Raw genomic sequence first — 21422 nt, 5'->3', positions numbered from 1 at the left:
TGTTTCATTTATCTCCAATAATTTTATTTATTCTCTAGATGTAAATATACACATTAAAGTGACATGATTATATGATACAAAATAAAATTAATTTTTGTTGAAAAAAAATCATCCATACACACTATACATCTACACATCATTTTTATAGAAGTGTACTGATATTGTAGTATTTAATTATTCAAATATATAAATGGTTTGGGATGTAAAAAATATAAGCAAGAAAATAGAAAACATTTATTTGTGAAGTTCATCAGTTGAAATACCATATTTTTTCTTAAGAGTGTCTAATTCTTCTTGTTTCTTTTCTATATCTATGCCCTTAAATGCTTTGTTTGATCTATAATATAATACTACTAAATATCTATTGCAAACATTAAATCCAGATAAATGGTCACAGGCATTTTTAGCATCAAATATGTCTTCATAAACAACAAACGCTGTTCCTCGTGTTTCAGGTGTATTTCCACTGAAAGCAATAATTACAATTATTTACTAGTCATATAATTGAAATAAATTATATTGTAATGTTTAGACAGAAATAATAGAGACCAACTACTTACACTCTTATTTGACGTATAGCTCCATATTTACCAAAAATATCATACATTTCTTCAGCTGAAATCTTGTAAGGTAAATTTCTGATATATAATATTCTATTGACCTCTGGCGGTAGTCTTACCTGTAATAAAGAGAATACTTAACAAATTGTTCCACACATGAGTCATTAATAACGTTTTTAATTAAACAAAACTTACATTTGCCCTTCTTTGCAGTGCTAGCGCCATTTCGCTTTGTATGTGCTATATTATTTATTTATTCATATATACAAAATTACCAACTGTTTTGATCAAATTACAAAATTCCCAAGATGCAACGAAAATTTTATTTTATTTAATAAATGCTAGTGACAATTGACAAATGACAACTAACAAGCAAAAGTAACTGCATAGCGGTACAGATTATAAATAGCTTACTAATGATAAGGACCGGTAGGGACTTTTAGATTTTACATCGATAAAAACCATTGATTCTATTACAAAAATAAAGCTATATACTTTATCCTTGGTAAATTTTTAAATAGATAAATATAAACAAATATTAAATAATATCCCTATCAGCAGTATTTTTTTGAAAATCTCGAAACTAAAATTATTATTAGTTTAAACATACTTTTTTTAAAACAAGGAGTCACTATATTTGTTACCTACATTGTCGACGGACAAACATAAAAACATGTAAATCGACGGATTCCTCTATTATTTTTGACCAATTTTGAAAACAATTTTTTTGAGTACATTCTTCCCATTGATTCCATTTACTACAGTGTGTTTCACAATTTCGAATTTTATTGCCACCTACTGTGTGTTTCATATAATATTCTCAAAAGCGCGGCGTTGTGTTCTGCCACTGAGCACGCAATGCCTCCAGAATTCGGCAGAAAGTGGGAAACGGAGTGTCTTAACACTAAATTCCTTCTGCCTACCCTGCTGTGTGCGGTGATTTTTATAATACTCTTTTGCGCCTTGACTACTAGAGTATACATGTAATTTTCAGCTAACAACATATTTGGCGACCAACAATTATAATATGACATGAAAATATTTTAGTTAAGGAAAATTTATAATAATATTTGATCTTGAATTTTTTTCACATGTGATTAATTTTCATTGTAATAATTTTTCAGCACACTACAGAAGGACTTTATATGATTGGTTTATTATATTGTAAAAAATAATAGACTCGTGTAAAATATGTATATAATTTATGTTATTAATATTGAATATGATAATTCAACTTCTATAATTTAGCAACATGAGAATCTATATGTAATGGTCGACGAGTGCGCCATTTATATATAATTACAATGCTAATAGCTAATAGTAAAAGGAGCATAACCGTAATTCCACACATCGCTAGTACTCCACCACGAAATCTGCTGTCACCTAAAAAAAGTTGTTATTAATAACATTTTACATCTTTATAAATATTTAGTGAACCACTCACGGCTGCCTGCTGGAAATACACAATTATTTATTTACTAATTTGAATTACTTTCGTGTTCTTATAACATTGCCATTTTAAAGACATTAACTATAAATTGATAACTAAAGTTTCAGTCAATTCAAAAAAATATATATGTTGTAGCAAGTTTATCCAACCAAACACTTTATATTGATATAACTTTTTATTTATTAAACAATTTAAATAAAACAAACACTAAATATTAAGGTTAGTTTGCCAAAATAAAATAGTGAATTTAAAGCACTCGAGCCGAATCTGAGTTTGACGTGAACAAACGCACAGACCAACAGATTAATAAACTAACAGACGAACAGAAGGACAGACTGACAGACGGACAGACGGACAGACAAACATTTTTCTTTTGGGTTCTATTACATTGATAAATGCTCTAGTAATAGATTTCCTCACATACCTATCTACCTACCATGATTAGTTACGATTTCGTTATATGTATCTATAGATTAAATAATCATAAATACAAAAACAAGAATATTGCAATTTAACCTACCATTTGGAGTAGTAATCTTTTCAGCTTGTTCATGGGACATTAGCTTATTAGATAGCCGAGGTAAATATTGAAGCCAAAACGCTACCTCTTTGACTTTTCTATCCACGTTACACTCCGAAAGTTGAGTATTGCATATTTCATGTATATATGAGTCACCCGCTATATACTTTGGCCATTGTAAGTTACTATCTGGTGACCTTTGGATATAAAACATCTTTAATTTAATGTATGCATGACATATAATATATTGTATTCCAAGAGCCTGACATTTACAAAAAACCACACGAGCAAGAAAAAAATATATTTATAAGCTCATTACAGATTGACATTTTATTATATTTACAATATCTCCATAATAAGATGGAAAGTTGAGAACGGAGGGCGACACTAAGTTTTCTTCTACCTACCCTGCTTTATGCGGGATACAGTATAAAGCTAAAAAATTAAACAAAAACAGTCTGTACCCAAATTTAACGAAATTTGTAAGATATTTTCTAAATTTCTTAGACATTTCTTTTTCATTTTGAGACATAGGCCGACGGGCAATTTGAAGCATTAAAGAATCGCCTAGTAAGGCAATTAGTTCAGCTCCATGCACTGCTCCTTTAAAAATAGAAAAATCACTTCTTTAAGATATGCTTTTTTTTTCTAATTAAAAAGATAATAAGTATTGAATCCTTTAAGTACCTGTAAAGTTTAATCTTCGACCATTCAAATCTACACTTGAGGCGAACGAATAATGATAAACGTATAACTGTGATACTTTTCGGGCGAGTCGAGCAGCAAGAAGCACTACTCCTGCTCCCCATTTTGCTGATGTTTCCATTCTTACAATAGCTTGGATTAAGTTGAAATTAGCATTTTCATTTGGTGTATATTTTTCAATTCCCAAGAATTCCCACTGAACTATTTGTGTAAGCTGGAAAGGTTTAAAAATTTGTTAGTAAATCATTTACCTATCACTAAGTTTGTGTACAAACTGGACGTAGAATAACAGTAGAAAACACATTTACAAGAGTGGAACTTTCTAATCGGTCAAGAGACAGCAATTTTAAAAGATTAGGAATAAGAATGGAAATAGTATAGTCGAAAATATTATCACGTTCTTCCTTTAGGAGCTCTTCATACTTGTACCCTGTAATAAAAAATACATATATATTTAATTTGGAGCAATAAACTTTTAGATATTTAAAAAAAAGAGATTCAGTTCGCTGTTCGTCACCTTGGTTAATTGCCTCTAAATCAGTCGTTCCTAAAAGAACATCGAGTGCGATTACTGACTTTGAAGAAGATAATGTTGATGATAAAGTATCCGGTAAATATTGTTCAGATTCTGGCAGAAAATAATCAGGAGTGGGTTGAAGACCATGGGTCCAATTGGCCTATAGCACAAAAATAACATACAATAAACTAAATCTGAAACTAAATAGATATATAAATAAATTATTAATTTTAATGTTTTATGGCTTTTAACAATATTGCGAAAAGAAAATCCAATCATCCTGTTTTGTACGACTGACATTATATATATATGTACAACATGGATAAAAATATGGCATCTTAGTTTCAGTCAGTCATCAGTTGTATGGTATATTAGTTTTTTTATGTTTTTTTTATGTATATACTATACTTTTAGACAATGTTAAAATATAAAGAATACCGTGTTTAATGCCATTATATCCGTGAGAGGCATCGTTTTCATACATTGAAGGATATCATTGTGGTTATTACTGGAACAACCCAGAAATTCCACTATTCTTTGTGATATCATTTCAACTGTAAAACTATTAGATGAAGTTTGTTTTCCAATTGCCTTCCAAATATTTTGTGGGGACATTATTACCGCTCGGTGGAATAAACCTAATGTCAAAAATTAACACGTTAAAAGACCATATTTTAATTTATATCCATAAAATTTTTGTTTACAAATTCAATTTATGACTATTAAAAAAACTTACCAATTGCTCTGGGTGACGCTATGTGAAGAAGAACACTATCTGCACCAGCGGAATGTCCCAGTAAAGTTATAGAATTAGGGTCACCTCCAAATGCTGCTATGTTTTCTCTTACCCAAATAAACGCCATATATTGATCTAAAAGTGCAAGATTTCCACGAGCTGTTAAAGTATTTAGCGTAAAAAATGATAGAATATTTAGCCTGTAAGCTATTGTTACAACTACAACACCCTCTGCAGCCAGCTCTTGACAAGGTAAATTAATGCCGTTTTGTAACCATGATTCACTATACAATATAATTACGACTGATAGCAATTTACTATCCGCTGTCTACCTAGAAAGAGTAAAATATAATAGTTATTACATAAATTTATTTAATAACCAATTTATTCGAAACCAATAAAATTTCTAACCCTAGGTGTCCATATATTCAGATATAGGCAGTCTTCGCTAACGTCAGTATCATTGCCAGAATACGGACAGCGTGGGCGCATTCGATGAGCAAATAAAGTTCGCCTCCAACCTTGGTGACGTTCTGGTGGCTGAAAATACAACATCATCTATTATTTAAAGAACAAAATATTTTTTGAATTAATTTTATTCACAGTACATTGTACTAGTTCAAGGTACTTACAGAAAAGCGCAGCCTTCCAAGTGGTGGCGCCGCGTATGGTATCCCAAAAAATGCCTCGATTGGTGTAAATGAGTTTTCAGTAAAAACTTTTATCTGAAATAAACTAAATTGCAAAATCAAGTCAGTGGTAAGTGCATAAATAAATTGTAGATTGTCCCTTACCCCGACAATGCGACCCTGAGGTAAATTTGCAAATGGATCCTGAGTGGTCACACAGCCTATAAGACAAATAACTAAATAAAAAACATCCATAACGATCATGGTTTTTTTTTAAATTATTATAATAAAAGTAGCAGAATCTAACAGTTTACAATGAACGTAAAAACATGCGAAAGTCAAAGCTACTGTATGCTAAATGTGTGGTTGGACATCTCTCTCAATGAAAACAGATCGGACAATGATTATGCTTTAGCGCATGACGAGTGGAATGTAACGGCAAGCGGACATATTGTTCTAAAATAACTAACATCCTTTCATAATTAGATAATAATCATCACTATTCGAATGATATCTAATATGGTTTTGTTATTGTGGGTTCAATTCTCACTAAAGACCATGGATTACCTATATTTATTTATCCACTCGGGCTTGAGCTGCTTGTTATTAAGCACGCAAATGAATTTGATCGAAAAGTGGAAAATAGATTTTCGTGATATTAGGTTTGCTCTGATTATGCTATGGTGGCTATACCTCACCTACCTCAATTTTTAAAACATTTATTTCTAAGCTTTGCTATTCTTTAAAATAAATAGAGAATGCATATGGCGCAGCCAATTAAGTACCTACGAGCTTCATTTGTAATTTAATTTCCAATCACTCCACTAAGCATCGCTGCTATAGTACCTAAACTATCCAATGAATGGCTAACTGATACTTTGGCTGAGATACATAAAATTTTTGATAAAGACATATACACCTATAGGTACCTACTATTTTTACAGCAATAGGTTTTGAACTTCATTTTCTTAGTGGGATACAATGAATATTATCTATATATAATTATACAACGACTGTTATAGGTATATAATTTTAGGCTATACTTTTTTTACGAAACGATTTTAGAAAATGGCTTGTCATTTTTGTTTAGAACTATTTTTTATTAAATGTTTTATTAAAATAATAATTGAATTAGTTTTAAAATTGTACATACTTTATTCCCAAAACAAACAAAGACTTAAAAAACATCACACTTTCACATTGTTTAACGCCATCTCCAGTTTCTTAAGTAAAATTTTATAATAATAGTTTATTGGTTGATTATTTGCAAATCCAATGGTGGCCAGCATTAGTCCGTAACCAAGAAGTATTGAAAGTAATTTATATTTAGCGAACCATTGTCGAACCCCGCCAGCTGTAAATCAGATAATTGCTGTAGATATTAACAATCAAGAACGCAATGATACTATTTGGCTTCATAGCTAGATTTTAAAGGAACCTGGTTATGAGTCGGTTACACTGGATAAGAAATTCGTTAATACAATAAGAGTCTGGCGTCTCATCATGGACGTGGATCGAAGTGTTTTAATGTTAATAGCTTCATTCCGCTGCACGGTCGACGTATATTATTCACTCAGGAAGAAAATAATAAAAAATAAGAAAAGTCAAATCAAAACTGTGCATCAGGCATCTAACATCTAACTTCAAGGAGGCTGCGAGTCGCCGACCGTACTATATACCTACAATTTATTTATATATACCTACAATTTATTTATCGGTATGCTTTACTGTAAGATTTTATACTTTAAATAAATTTTTACCTCCTCTTGCAGCACTAGTAGTAGGGAAGCGCATTGAAGTGGGTTGCTTAGCGTAAACGAGCAAGTAACGTAGGCGTATTAAATCGGCATTGGTAACAATATAATGTACAGCTCTACCGCCTAAATTTTGTTCTGACATATTTTTAGCCTCGTCATCTTTATAAACACCATCACCTTGTGAAATAAAGTTTAAAGCTTTACAATAACTGTTAGTAAGTATAAAATTTTAGATGTGCTCATCGCACGGTACATGTTAGGGGTCTCATCGTCTCTTCATTTTTATGTTTTGGATTTTTCGACTGTCCTTGTCAATAAATTAACTTCAGTTTACAATACAAAAATATAACATCAATATAAAACTTTTAATTTTATTATTATTAAAATTTTGCATTAAGTATGTCCGCGACAAATGGACGAATAACTCAATATCACGCCAACCGATTTTGCTGACTCTTTTTTTTGGAAAGGATACAATTCAAACAAATAACTTGCTCTCAAGGATTAAACCTCTTCCTAAAACGGCAGAACACCTTGTAAACTACCAAAGGAGATGCACAAAAAAGTAGTAGACAAGAAGACTAGATAAGATATTTAAAAGGCTTCGATGAGGCTTGTACGACATTAGCAGTGTAATAAATATATATATGACCTCTGAACATTTTAATAAGTAGGTACTCTTATACAAGATTCACTTACTTTTATCGATATAGATGCGTACTCGAGAATTTCCATTTACGATAATTTTCTTAATTTTAAGAGATAAGACTTAAATGTATCTTTTTTATGCTATTTTATGAGAGATTATTAAATTGTTGACGTTATAAATGCGTTGTTATTATTTTAATCCATATATTTTTTTAGGATGAATTGAACCTAAAGTGCTCTCCTAGACCACATTACGACGAAAGGATAGAAAAAAGATTTATGTAGAATGAATGTGTGTTACGAGAGGCAGAAGGACAAGGAAGGTTGACATTCGAGAGTACAGTATTGTCGATACTGAAAGAGGAATGCAGACACCGTAGCGTTTGGCAGTGGACTCTTTCTGTTTCTCGTAACCACGCTGGGGTAAAGCGTGAAGCCATAAACACTAACAAAATATTACTATTTGTAATAAACTGTGATTACCTTCATTAGTAATGGGTTTATGATAATTTATGCCTTCAGGAGCATCGATTACTTCACACATGGCTACACAAGAGAGATGACCTCCGATACAACTAGCTCCCCAGCCAAACCCTCCGTGACTATGTGAAAGGCTTATATTTAACTCAGGGGAAAGACAAACTCCTTTTCCCATTAGTGATGTCTAAGTAAGTAAAAATATAACATTAGCTCAGGGTGGCCACGACCGCCACGATTGATCGTACTGTAAATATACATGTTAATGCAAGAATCTTTTTAAAGTATTTGTCGCTATTTTTATAATTAATCTTAATACAACTTTAGAAAATGATACCTTATTTAAATGTACTTGTAAACCAAAATTTATCATTGCATAGAAATTTTCCAATCTATTTCCATGATATCCATAAAATACTTTATGATCTTTAGATAACTCCTTCCATTTCAATTCCGTGCCAGATTTATTAGAACTAACAACTTGAAAGATGTACTGAGGCTTAGGTGCTGGTAGTAGTGAGTGCGCGTTAATTAAAATTTCTTCATGCTAAAAAATATTTCTTTAAAATTAATTGATCTTACATTAAATTAATTTTATTATGAAAATAATAGAACATACTGCTTCTTGGGGTACAGTCTTTAGATTTGGTTCCTTTAACCTGACCAGTACGTAAAATAATAAATCAATAATGTCACTTATATTAACTAAATTGTCGAGATCATCTAGTTGTTGTAATACTAAGTCTAGAGCAGGAACGTCGGTTATAACGCTCAACTGAAATCAATTAAAATACAAAAGCTAAATATGTTTTAATAAATTAATGTAAATATTGTATTAAAATAAATATTAAGTAGATATATATACTAATTCATCCATGTTTTTAATTCCGTTCTTCATAAAAACTGGTGGAAATGGCCTCAGGCAGCTTTCATATCTGAAGCTAAACGCTGCTGCCACAAATAGGCTCCATTTTATATCTGCAGCCTTAAAATCTTTTTCTAAAATTAGCCTGTAATGAATCACCGCCACTATATTTTTAAATAAATCTTGTTGTCAAAACTAGTTTAGGTGTTTACAAAAGCCATTTAATCTGGGTAAACGGAGAATCCATCTTCTAGTACAGAAGTCCGCTTCACGCTGTATCCCGCATACAGCAGGATATGCAGAGGGAACCCAGTGTTTAGACACTCCTTTCTCCACTTTCCGCCGAAGATTCCAAAATACAAAGAAATTAGAACTTTAATCTGTCTATAAATAAATTCAACGATAAAAAATATATGTAAATATTTTAATTTTATTTGTTTCTATTATGATAACACTTCAACCATCCAAAAAGTACAGAAAAAGACGAAATATTATATTTTTTAAAAATATTTTTTATGTATTCATTACCTTAGATGAACGGCTTTTTTTTCTAAACAATCTAACTTGGCTTGGTAGTTGTCTGAAAGTGTTTCTGAAGTAGAGGCTAGATTACAATTTGTAGCTGTGTCAGATAATAGTTCAGACTCTCCGTCCATTGCTTTTTATAATTTTATACTCAGTAGCTTATGTAACAATCATAATTTTGAAAAGCAAAAAATGAGGTAGTCAAGATTATAGGAGTTATCCCTTTGTCAAAAATTTCAAACAATCGGGATAGGAAAATATAACCAGTAGTAAAACGTTATAAAAAGTATTTAATATGTTATATGTTTTACCGACATTGTAACATATATTTTACACCATTTACCGTTGTGGACAGTGTACTTTTTATATATGTTTTCCAAATTACTTTCCTAGACTAGACGAAAGCAATAGATATAGTAAGATGGAGTAAACCCACCAAAAGTAATGCTTTACCTTTAGGGAGACTATATATTCCGAGATACTTAACTGTAAGGTCTTAGTAAAATATTTTTCTCATGGCAATCTTAAAGATAAAAAATATAATCTGGCAAGTTTTTAAGATTCTGTGGTTGGCAAGACAATGTCATGTCATCTAATAAATGAAAAATGGCGCCTGTGTTGTGTTGAATAATTACTATAAACATACATAGTGTTTTATTAGTACAAAAATACGTTTATTGAGAAATTTGTCTTAAATTTTATTAAAGCCTAGGGTAAAAAATCGTGGACTGATGAGTTTATTGACCGATGTCTGCCGTGGCTCCCACTATCCCCGGTTAGTAATATTTTACTTGTTGCAGATTATTTGTCCCAAGGTTTTCATAAATGAAACATTTATATTTATTGTTTTTAACTTTAAGACTCAAGTATTTCACATGTCTTATATACATCCTAATTATGTAAGAAAGAGATTGATGGTGTTACCGACCTATTTTCTATTGACGTTGCTCTTGCGTTGCTCCGCGTGACGCGTTGTTAGCGAAATTTTACTACAAAACATTAACATCACTATAGTACCATACACATACAATATAAACTATACAAAAATAAATAATCATAATGTAATTCGAGTTTTTAGAAGACTGGCATAAATGTCAGTATTTTACTATTTAATATAAATGTTTCTTTTTTCGTTGTTACTTAATTTTTAATGTAAAGCTTACTACTTACGTGCACTATTGTATTCGTCTTGTGTATTAAGTTTAGCATACTAACTTTTGAAGAAATAATCAATACCTATAAATGTGACAACATATAGGTAATATCTATTTTATATAAACTTTTTAATTTATTACAACTTTTGTATTACTAAAGACTTATTATGAGCTTAAATGATCTATTATACAAAAAATTATGAAGTTATTTGCTTGTATTTTTCTGTTAATTTATTTTATATGATTTTATTTAAGGGGTTTAAAATATATCTTTTTATGTTTTAGGGGCTGACCCAACCAAGGACATACAAAAGCGTCGTGCTGGTAGTATTGGGTAATAATAAATAAAAAAATTGTGTAAAGCAATCTTATGTAAATGCAATAATGTTTTTAACAGTAGACAGTTTCAATTGATGTCAATACTGTGGTACTGTGGTACAATGGTACTGTGATTGAACTGTTTTATCATCCCAGCATTTATTTTTGCATGACTAGATAAAGGGATATTTCAAATAATCATATACAAAAAAATCTTTTTCAAAAATAACAAACACAAGGTCCTGCAATGACACTGACAATATATAGTTTAGATTTAATAAGAAATATATATTTATAATTTACATATTCCCATTTTCCAGTGCTGATAATAATAAAAGCGAGCTGAGTTTCAACACATAGTGTCTATAGCAGAGTAGCTATAGGCAGACTAAAGTTTGTAACTTAGAAATTAAATATAAATAATAATTATTAAAAATAAATTATGACAGATCCGATGAAGACGACGCAAGTGGGGGAAAATACACAAGGATGGAGGAGGATAATATTCAAGACAAGGAGAGATTTGCAAGGTAATATTTTTTATAATTATTGGTTACCAAGTTTGGATTTTAGGTTGCCAAGAAAAAATATATTGTAGTCATAAAGATCATAATAGAGTTGTGGTGCAACTACACAACATCTGTAGCGGGTTTGGTCCCCATACTAGGAAAGAGTTATGTTAATTTCCTTGCTCTTGTGACAACTCAAAGCACTGTGTTGAGTTTTATCGTTCAACAAATTCTCAAAATCAATTGAAGGTGGAGGACATAGTATCTATACTAATATAATAAAGCGGAAGAGTTTGTTTGTTTGTTTGTTTGTTTGAACGCTAAGATCTCTGGATCTACTGGTCTGATTTACTTTGTTTTTGTTTTGTATGAAAACTGCATTCTTCAGAAATGCTATAGGCTATATAACATTAAATTACACATATATACTAATAAATTAAAATACTTTCTAATTTGACATGCAATTTATTCTGCCATGTTAATAACAAACGTCGTTGCTAAGCACCGGTTTGCAAAGTTTCTTTGTTGTTTTAAGAAAACGTCACCCAAAATGAACTTATATTTTGATATTCATCCTTATAAAAATAAATATATAATATGATATTTCATAAATATTCTTATAGTTCAAGCAGGCGTAGCCGCGTCCGGGTTCACTAGTTTTAATATAACCAGTGCCACTATATTGAGTGGAATATAATAATAATAAAATAAAATATATTTGCTTATGGAAAATGTTATAGTAACATCATCTTCAAATGAAATTAAGTTTAAATTATATATTTAGTAAGATAGGTTAATATTAAAATAATATATTAGTATATCACCAAAGTTGATGTGGCACCTTAAAATGCTATTCATTTATTATATTTTTTGTAACAAATATTACAACAATTTTGTGTCTAAATATAAATAAATAAATCTACTACTGCTCTCATGAGGCCTCTACGATTTAGCGGAAAGTGCACCAAATGTCTTAATGTTTGACAGAGTGGCTCGACACTACATTACCAGTTTCCCTCGCCTACCTTGCTAAGTGGGGGATACAGAGTGAAGCTTTACTACTGCTAAATTCACAACGATAGAGCTTTGTTATTCTTGAAATTTAATTGCATCCAAAACTAATGTGTTCAAGACACTTTAGATAAATATTACATTGTCATAGGGAACTGAAAATATTAAAAAATATTGACAAATGTTATAGGAATGGAATTGAATGTCACTTAAAAACTCTAAATAACAAAATTATAAAGATAATTATTTACAAAATAAATTGAGTGAAAACATAACTGCATAATAATACTGTAACAATTGCAATTTAATACAAAAATGTAAAATTAAAAAAAGGAAAATGCCTTCAAAATTCAAAAAGTAAAATTTCATACCAAAACATATTCTTTAAGAAAGGCATTTTTTTAGTCATTTACTAATCACATACATACATTGCTTATTATTTTTTATTATAGCAATTTTACCATTTAGAAGATTTTTATAAAGTTACATTAAAGATTCTGTAGTAAAATTTTATTACTTTTGTCAATGTTAACATCTAAAATTTTCTCATATTGAGTAAAAAATATTAACACAACAATAGCTATTAATGATAGATGATTATATCCATAAGAAACATAATTCCCATAGCAATGACATCGATTCAGTAAGACAATATAGAATATTGTGATGAAAAACGTGACCTATCAATGTGTATTACGCTCACCTCATTATTGCTGATATTTAATAATATAAAATGAGATCCTTATTATGATATGATAATTTTATGATTTTTACTTGTAAATATAAAGTGTTAATTGAAATGTTATCAAAAATGAGTATGTGTGTACACTATGTACAGTTATTAATTTATTAACAGCATCTGTATCTATTATTGCTCGTTGGTGTATGCGAAATACATGTATTAGAGCATTCCTATTCCAGGTAAACTATAGATATCAGCCTATCACATAGATTGGATTGACGAGTTCAACTCAAGTTATCTTTTTAATAAATATAAGAAAGAAACTTCGAGTGGAAGCAAAGAGCCGAAGATCGAGCTGAGTGGCGTGTTTTTGTTGAGGCCTATGTCCAACAGTAGATTAAAACCGGCAGATGATGATGAAATATATAAACATATCATCTAATTTATTTAAGAATGTTTTTTTTTCTATTGTAGTCGCGAAAACCATTGTGAAATCGAGAGACGCCGAAGAAACAAGATGACAGCATATATCACGGAACTATCTGACATGGTTCCAACATGTTCCGCTCTTGCGAGGAAACCCGACAAGCTTACTATACTGCGTATGGCAGTAGCGCATATGAAAGCACTAAGAGGTAAATCATATTATATGTTTTTTAAAAATTACGATAATTAAATAAAGTTATTAAAGAAATCTCTTCTTGTAATAAAATTATATATAAAAATTATATGAGAAAATCTATTATTAGATTGGGGTCTATTATTAGATAACAACAAACAACGATTTTTAAAATTTATATCTGTTTGTCTGTGCGTTTGTTCACGCTAATCTCAGAATCACCTTAACCGATATAAGTGCAGTTTTCTTCAAATTTCCTTAACATTTAGTGTTTGTGTTCCATTTAAATCAGTACATAAAAAAATTATATCACTAAATCCAAATACTTTATATTTGGCTCAGCAAAATTGCGACAATCTTTTTATTGAATTGGTTGAAGCTTTCAGTTTTGATGTGTGAAGTTATAATAATATTATTAGAACACGAAATTTATTCAAATTAGCAGGTAATCTGCTAGAACTATAAATTATATAGTTCTAGCAGATTAAGCCGCGAGCGTATTGACAGTTAAAAAGTAATTTACGAAGTTTATAGTCATTTGTAGAAAGAACTAACAATATATTTCCATAAAATAAATACACTTTTCCAATACCCTATAAATCAGAATATTCACATTTATTTACGTTTATATTTCCGTTTCTTCGCTCTGGTGTCGAGGCAAAGCGCGGCGTTGAGTTCTGCCACTCAACACGCAATGCCTCCTGAATTCGGCAGAAAGTAGGAAACACAGGATACAGCGTGAAGCTGAAAATATTCACACATTGACACTTTTGATATAAACCATACAGCTCAGAATTTTGTTTTCACATATTTTTATACAGGTACTGGCAACACATCAACAGATGGAACTTATAAACCTTCGTTTTTAACTGATCAAGAGTTGAAACATTTAATTCTTGAGGCGGCAGATGGATTTTTATTCGTAGTCAGTTGCGACACTGGTCGAATTATCTATGTTAGTGATAGCATAGCCCCAGTTCTGAACTATTCTCAGGTAAGTGTTATTCAATATCAATATAACAAGTATTAATGGTGACAGACTGATTTATTGTTTTAACATTTTAGGGAGAATGGTACTCATCCTGTTTTTATGACCAAGTTCATCCAGATGATGTGGAGAAGGTGAGGGAACAGTTGAGTACACAGGAACCCCAAAACACTGGCCGTATTTTGGACTTAAAAACCGGGACCGTAAAGAAAGAAGGCCACCAATGTAAGTCAGAAAATTAGGAGAATATGTTTGATCATATTCTAGTGGATTTTTTTATCTTCATGCTGTATCCCGCACATAGCAGGGAAGGCAATTGGGAACCTAGTGTTAAGATACTGTTTACCGCTTTCTGTCGAATTCTGTAGGCAATACGTGTTATGTGGCGGAACTAACCGACGTGCTTTGCTTTGTTTTTGAGAGCGAAAAAATTAAAATATTAAATATTTAATTTTGTTGAGCACATAATATCGCGCTCTCTCTTGATACCAAAGCACGGAAATGAAAATAATCAATTCCCCTCCATCCCCGGTTGTTAATTCCCCCGTGGAAACTGAACTCACAACTGTCGCGCTTACAGTCAGACGCTGTCCCGCTGCGCCATGGCGACTTTTTTTATTACAATATGAAAATTAATTGTATTGAAATAAAAAAAAAGGTAGAGAATGTTTTTTTGCGTTTTTTATGTGAGTTTGATGTGGTTGCGCGCGCAGCGTCGATGCGGCAGGTGATGGGGTCGCGGCGCGGGTTCATCTGCCGCATGCGCGTGGGCGGCGCGGCGGAGAGCGCGCACCTGGGCCGCCTGCGCGCGCGCAACTCGCTTGGGCCCTCGCACGACGGGCACAACTATGCTGTCGTGCACTGCACCGGCTACATCAAGAACTGGCCGCCCACTGGTGAGTGTGCTGCTGTGGCTTGATGCTAAGAGGAAAAGTTCATATGTTTTTCTCAACATGAAATACATGATTTTATGTGTTTTGGGAAATCAGATTTGTTTCCAGGTATGCAGATGGATCGACCGGTGGAAGATGAGCTTCATGCGTCTCATTGTTGCCTCGTCGCCATAGGTAGATTACAGGTGAATATTATAATGATTATTAAAATAACATTTAAATTAAAATTATTTCATTTTCATTAAATTAAAATAATAATAATATTTGAAGACAGTCGTCGCGTAGGGACACAAATGTGGGACGATAAACGCGACAGATTGTGGGTTTGATCCCCACTCGAGGATATTATTAATATTTTTATTTCTTCGCTCTGGTGTCGAGGCAAAGCGCGGCGTTAAGTTTCGCCACTCAACACAACATGCCTCCAGAATTAGGCGAAAAGTAAGGAATGAAGAGTTTTAAAACTGGATTGCCTCTGCCTACCCTACTATGTCCTGGATACAACGTGTAGCTAAAAATAATAATATTAAGTTGTTCTCTTGTTATCACGAAGATAGTAAATAGGCATGTTTGGGTGTGCGTGTTTGCGCAGGTGACGTCAACGCCCAACAATGCGGAGGGCGCGCTGTGCGGCGGCGGCGTGGAGTTCGTGTCGCGACACTCGGCGGATGGGCGCTTCACGTTCGCGGACCAGCGCGCGGCGCAGGTGCTGGGCTACGCGCCCGCCGACCTGCTCGGCAAGCTCTGCTACGAGTTCTACCACCCCGAGGATCAGCAGCATATGCGGGATAACTTTGACCAAGGTGTGTAAAAGGGTGTTGATTTCCATCACACATTGATACCTTAATTAGAACTTTACAAGAGCCTCTGAAAACGTTATTTTTTGCAGGCCACTTATTATTTTTAAAAAAATCGGATAAGCGCGTTAGGTTCGTACATGATGAGTGTAACGATTATTAAAATAATATAAAAAATCAGCTTCATGCTGTAGCCTGCACACAGCAGGGTAAGCAGAGGGAACCTAGTGTTAAGACACTCCGTCCTCCACTTTCCGCCGAATTCTGGAGGCATTGCGTGTTTGACGCCGCACTTTCCTGGACACCAAAGTGAAGAAAAGGAAATATAAATTTAAGTAAATATTTCATTCCCCCGAGTGGGAATCGAACCCACAACCTGCACCACGACTGGCCTGAATTTCATGTTTGTATCTTTTGCGTCTTGTGATATAATTTAGCTTACCATATAACAAGCAAAATGCCTAACTTGGCATTTTACTTGTTTACAAAATTTAATTTATTACTGTTAGATAGATTTAAGAATAAAAATTTTGTTATTAAGTATAAACACTGTTAAAATATTATTCTAATATATATTTTATTCTATTTCAGTCCTAAAATTGAAGGGTCAGATTATTTCATTAATGTACCGGTTTCGCACAAAAAACAGAGAGTGGGTGTGGTTAAGAACTTCCGCCTTCGCCTTTTTAAATCCGTACAACGATGACGTGGAATATATTGTCTGCACAAACACACTAGCAAAGTAAGCGCTTAATGCTTTCTTTATTAATAATGATTATGATGGAAAGCAAAATTATTACAAAATATATAATTATATGACTAAACGCGACTGGTTGTGGGTTCGATCCCACTCAAGGAAATGAAATATTTATTTAAAGTTATATTTCTATTTCTTCGTTCGTGCGGGATGCAGCGTGAAGCTGATATTATATTATAAGTATCTTTCTATTAATCTTCCACATCATGCATTAGACTTTACTTCACTATATAACTATATTTTAATTTATGTTATGTACACTCGTAACAGCCGCACACTTGGAGGTAGCGGCGGCGAGCCCGTGGCGGAGGAGAACTACGACTACCACCTGCGCCAGCGCGACGTGTACCAGGCACCACCGGCCCTTCACCAGCAACATCATGCACCACCCGGTAACTTGAATTCCACAAATTGCTATAACTAAATAATAATTTTTAAGATTGTCCAGATTACGCGTTTTTCTCTCAAGTCAATAATATATGGACATGTTTAGAAGTGTAATAACGTTAATTTCAAACATTTTAAAGATTACTTCATTAATAAATTATTTACAATTTTTGCTGCAAGTTAATTGAATAAGTTATAGTAAACTACCAAGTTATTTCAAGGAAAATTTGTATGAGAAATCTGAGCACCATTTATCCTTTATTAACAGTTAATAATGTTCGAAAATGTTTGAAAAGTGTTAAAAGTAAAAGTTAAGTTTGAAAAGTCTTAAAGAGGACACTTTTGCAGTTGGCGCGGTAGGTGGCGTGGGCGGAGTGCGTTCGCCGGGCGAAGGAGGCGCGGCAGGCGTGCCGACGGGAGGCGCGGCGCCGGCGCCCTACGCGCACCCGCCGCACTATGCACCCGACTATTCGCCGCACCGCCCCGCCAACACGCCGCCGCACACCACCTGGACCACGCTGCGCCCGGTCAGTTTACCTTGTTACTACTTACTGTTAAGGATAGTGTACCGAAATATTGTAGTGAAAACGGTAATTAAATAGGTTTAACTATTTCTGAGATTAGAGAACACAAATGCGCAAATAAACACGAAAATTTTATAAATGACTTTGAATTTTATTAACTACATTGCTAAATATAATAGACGCTAAGTGCCTTAACAGTAAATAAAGCATTTTTATAGAGTACAGCAGGCACGACGAGCGGCAGCGCGGCGGCTGGCGGCGCGGCGAGCGAGGGCTATACGTACAGCGGCGAGGGCGCGCCCAGCCCCACGCGCTCGCCGCCCGCGCCCGCCTACCTGCCACCCGCGCACTACCACCACAATCACCACCCGCCGCACCCGGCGCCCCACCCCACGCATGCCACGCATCCCACTCACGGTATGTTTAATTAATTTCTAAACAACCAACGTAACCGATGATGACTGGTACATGCTATGGTCCTCACTCAGGAAAATGAATTAGTTCCATCGCTCAATATGTAATATCCCAAGTTCAATTGAAAAGAGGAGAATGCAGTGTCTTGGATACTAGATTTTCTATACCAACAACTAATCATGATATAGAGAAAATCGATCATTTAATTTTGACAAGCTGTCTATCCTTACTCTATGTTTTATTTTAAATTAATGTAAAATATACTTTTTGACCCAAAAAGTATATTCATGTACTCATTAATTATCAAAAATACATTGAATGTTCTTTTATGACAGCGGGGATGTGGTCGTGGCAGGGCGGGGCAAGCGCGACTGGTGGCACGGGCGCAGAGGGCCCGCACGCACCTCATGAGCTTTCCGAAATGCTCCAGATCTTGGACCAGGGCGGCGCGTCCACATTCGAAGACCTCAATATCAATATGTTCAACTCCAGTTTTGAATAGTGATTGCCACTTATTTAAAACCTACAGTGTAGTATCTATCTTAAACTGGTTAAAACATAAGGCACGTTTGTTATTGCTATGTGTAAGGTGGTGTTGACGTACTTATACTAGATTACGTGTTGATTGTGCATATTTGCCGGTATGGACTTCACTAAATTTAAGTGGGTAAAAACTGCGACATGTAAAGCAAAGCATCGAAATTATGACGTTATTAAAAATATGCCTATGGATTGATTAAATAAATTACCGTTATAGTTATGGTAAATGAAGTAAATAATAATTGTATACAGATATTTCAGAAGTAAAGCCTTGAAAATTAACTGTATATAATTTTTTTGTTTTAGAATATTAAACAAGTTGCAGTTTGAAATATTAGCCACCACAGCTTTCTTCATACATCTAATACATACTTTAATATTTTTTATTTGTAAATTCAGGTTGGCAATCAATTTTATTACACTGATATAAGAGCGGGCCTCATATCTTTAATGCCATTGAGGCCATAAGCATAAAGTTTATGTATATCCCTAATATTTAATATAAAAGAAATGTTTATGTTGATGTCTATAAAAAATACAAACCAATCTTAACTGTAAAGTTATAAAACATATACCTGCTATTGCAATATATTTTTGCATACTTAAACTGCCATATGAAAAAATATATATCATAAGTTGCAAATAAAAGTAAATATTGTGAAAAACTTAATACTATACAAAATTTTTAAAAATGTGTCTACAGTGATATGACACTAATTGAGCAATAAAGTGTAAACATCGAAAACTTACTCTGTTACTCTTTGTTATATCAAGTAAAAAGATATGTATGTAACTTATTGTTTCAATATTTTAGGATTCAACCTACAATTTATAATCTAAATACTTTTTTTTTTCAACTTTATTTTTAGTGCAATTATAGTAAAATTTATGCTGTCCCAATTTTTATACCTTTAATCAACTTTGAAAAAATTAGATCATTGGCGGCTATTTTTATATTTTTTATTTTCTTTTTAAATTGACGATTTAAGTATTATTATTAACATAACACATACATTTTAAATATTGCGTCATATAATTTCGACGTCCAATGTATAATAAACCTATCACGATAAAATTTCAAATATTATAATTTCTTAGTTGTTAGTGATATGATGAAATGTGCTATTAAGATTATTTTTAAGTGATTGATCGTTTATTTTTACATTTTATAATTATTATTAGAAGACATTTAGCTGCATAGTTATTGAAATTTATAAGCACTTTCTAATACATATTTTTCTATATAACATAAAATGGCTTTCACTCTGGTCACTTGTTTAGAGTTGAGAGCATATATTAATCGGAATGTTTTATTATTATCACGATTGTGGCAATTTCATTAAAAATTAACGTTCAGTCACGTCTACTTTACTAAGAACTTAACATAGCTTTTATTTATCATTCTTTATTGAAAGTTTTAAAATTAAATAATAAATGAACTGATTTGAATGGATTGGATGAAAATAAAAATAAATATTTTTTGTAAATTTGTGAAAAAAATTGTGATGTGATAAATTTTTGAATCTCATCATAAGATAAAAAAATTATGTGCAAATTTCTTAACATTCCGCCAATTATATGAATCCAAAGTCTGTAGTTAGATAATTCACTACACTATTTTAATAGTTCTTAAAGTATTAGAAAGTGATCTTAAGCAATCATTGTTGTTTTATATTGTGTATTAGTTTTCAATTTTAATTTTTATACAGAAAATTATTATGTATGTAAGTAATGCATTTAAGATTTTTCTTTATAATTACACTTATTTTTTTAATTCAAAATTAGGTATACCAAAATTTTGTAAAAGATTTTTTCATTAAATATAAGCAACATGCACTTTTGTTGTTCTTTATTATCTATTCAGTAGGGTTATGTATTTAATTAAGTTACATTATATGGGGAAGGTTTGAGTTGGTGTCGGAATCGGGGATTAATTATATTTAATTATTTTTTTGTTTCCCTGCTCTGGTAAGAAAAAGTGAGATTCACCATTTACAAAATACCCTATTATATGAGATAAATTAGTGTTTTTCGTTAAATAATAATATATTTCTTGTCGTAAGTATTCAACATTGTGTTAAGGATTTAAGTAAGTAGGTACTGTAAAATTCAACATTGCACGAATATATTGAAATTTTACGGAAGTAAATAAATCTTTACCCTTTAGGAGTTTTATAAATAGACAAATAGAAAGTACCGATAGCTAAATAAGTTTCCACTGTAGTAAAAAGTATCAGTCCACTGGACTTGCGAGTGTCGCGATTATCTTTTAAGCAAGTCTTAAAGAAACGGCGTCATCGGCAAAGCGAGACAGTACTTTACGCCAAAACATTGATTGCCCCTATATAGGGCCCAGGTTTGGCCTCGTGGAGTACGGTTCTCATCTCTGAGTTGGTGCACCCCTGTATTAGCTTGAACAATTTGATCGCATACAACGTAG

The 21422-nt window shown here is 32.5% G+C and overlaps 4 protein-coding genes across 6 annotated transcripts; 1 reads left to right on the top strand and 3 right to left on the bottom strand.

Annotated features, from left to right (window-relative positions):
• Positions 1-220: 220 nt before the first annotated feature.
• On the bottom strand, positions 221-935 carry Sf3b6 (splicing factor 3b subunit 6). The gene is made up of 3 exons (XM_085190634.1): positions 756-935; positions 561-679; positions 221-466 (listed from the first exon to the last, which is right to left on the bottom strand). Exons 1-3 carry the CDS (start codon positions 783-785, stop codon positions 235-237), a joined length of 381 nt encoding a protein of 126 aa, XP_085046760.1. The 5' UTR covers positions 786-935; the 3' UTR covers positions 221-234.
• An 810-nt stretch (positions 936-1745) lies between these two features.
• Positions 1746-5510, bottom strand: LOC146535696 (carboxylesterase 1C). 2 transcript variants are annotated; one of them, XM_085190971.1, is made up of 11 exons: positions 5283-5510; positions 5121-5213; positions 4900-5028; positions 4489-4816; positions 4191-4390; positions 3753-3912; positions 3544-3665; positions 3218-3449; positions 2995-3133; positions 2531-2727; positions 1746-1943 (listed from the first exon to the last, which is right to left on the bottom strand). In XM_085190971.1, exons 1-11 carry the CDS (start codon positions 5379-5381, stop codon positions 1798-1800), a joined length of 1845 nt encoding a protein of 614 aa, XP_085047097.1. In that variant the 5' UTR covers positions 5382-5510; the 3' UTR covers positions 1746-1797. The 2 variants fall into 2 exon arrangements, with proteins under 2 accessions (XP_085047097.1, XP_085047096.1); XM_085190970.1 differs by having other exon boundaries at positions 3544-3912.
• A 669-nt stretch (positions 5511-6179) lies between these two features.
• Parp16 (Poly(ADP-ribose) polymerase 16) lies at positions 6180-9959 on the bottom strand. Its single transcript, XM_085190972.1, has 7 exons — positions 9393-9959; positions 8865-9009; positions 8619-8774; positions 8337-8546; positions 8006-8186; positions 6878-7051; positions 6180-6471 (listed from the first exon to the last, which is right to left on the bottom strand). Exons 1-7 carry the CDS (start codon positions 9518-9520, stop codon positions 6305-6307), a joined length of 1161 nt encoding a protein of 386 aa, XP_085047098.1. The 5' UTR covers positions 9521-9959; the 3' UTR covers positions 6180-6304.
• A 25-nt stretch (positions 9960-9984) lies between these two features.
• tgo (Aryl hydrocarbon receptor nuclear translocator homolog tgo) lies at positions 9985-20818 on the top strand. Of its 2 annotated transcripts, none has more exons than XM_085190968.1 (14): positions 9985-10164; positions 10829-10877; positions 11311-11391; positions 13538-13698; positions 14504-14676; positions 14748-14895; positions 15384-15566; positions 15672-15748; positions 16156-16366; positions 16952-17102; positions 17388-17509; positions 17853-18031; positions 18247-18445; positions 18778-20818. In XM_085190968.1, exons 1-14 carry the CDS (start codon positions 10137-10139, stop codon positions 18942-18944), a joined length of 1929 nt encoding a protein of 642 aa, XP_085047094.1. In that variant the 5' UTR covers positions 9985-10136; the 3' UTR covers positions 18945-20818. The 2 variants fall into 2 exon arrangements, with proteins under 2 accessions (XP_085047094.1, XP_085047093.1); XM_085190967.1 differs by having other exon boundaries at positions 15660-15748.
• Positions 20819-21422: the final 604 nt, after the last annotated feature.

Source organism: Heliconius melpomene, chromosome 10, assembly GCF_056956725.1.
Source record: "Heliconius melpomene rosina isolate 202511_hmr_F chromosome 10, ASM5695672v1, whole genome shotgun sequence".
Lineage (NCBI taxonomy): Eukaryota > Metazoa > Arthropoda > Insecta > Lepidoptera > Nymphalidae > Heliconius > Heliconius melpomene.
The sequence above is the reverse complement of the archived record's forward strand: the minus strand, read 5'-3'. Positions and strand labels throughout refer to the sequence as shown.

Bases quoted from the DNA above. Each gene is read 5' to 3' on its own strand.
- Sf3b6 (XM_085190634.1), bottom strand. From the start codon at position 785: ATGGCGCTAGCACTGCAAAGAAGGGCAAAT. The intron at 680-755 runs GTAAGTTTTGTT...TCTTTATTACAG, and splicing joins CACTGCAAAGAAGGGCAAAT to GTAAGACTACCGCCAGAGGT. The intron at 467-560 runs GTAAGTAGTTGG...TATTGCTTTCAG, and splicing joins GCTATACGTCAAATAAGAGT to TGGAAATACACCTGAAACAC.
- LOC146535696 (XM_085190970.1), bottom strand. From the start codon at position 5,381: ATGATCGTTATGGATGTTTTTTATTTAGTTATTTGTCTTATAGGCTGT. The intron at 4,391-4,488 runs GTAAGTTTTTTT...TTTTGACATTAG, and splicing joins AGCGTCACCCAGAGCAATTG to GTTTATTCCACCGAGCGGTA. The intron at 3,134-3,217 runs GTACTTAAAGGA...CTATTTTTAAAG, and splicing joins TCGAAGATTAAACTTTACAG to GAGCAGTGCATGGAGCTGAA.
- Parp16 (XM_085190972.1), bottom strand. From the start codon at position 9,520: ATGGACGGAGAGTCTGAACTATTATCTGACACAGCTACAAATTGTAAT. The intron at 8,775-8,864 runs GTATATATATCT...AATTGATTTCAG, and splicing joins TTAAAAACATGGATGAATTA to TTGAGCGTTATAACCGACGT. The intron at 8,547-8,618 runs GTATGTTCTATT...AATATTTTTTAG, and splicing joins AGACTGTACCCCAAGAAGCA to CATGAAGAAATTTTAATTAA.
- tgo (XM_085190967.1), top strand. From the start codon at position 10,137: ATGTCTGCCGTGGCTCCCACTATCCCCG. The intron at 15,567-15,659 runs GTGAGTGTGCTG...TTGGGAAATCAG, and splicing joins CAAGAACTGGCCGCCCACTG to ATTTGTTTCCAGGTATGCAG. The intron at 17,510-17,852 runs GTAACTTGAATT...ACACTTTTGCAG, and splicing joins GCAACATCATGCACCACCCG to TTGGCGCGGTAGGTGGCGTG.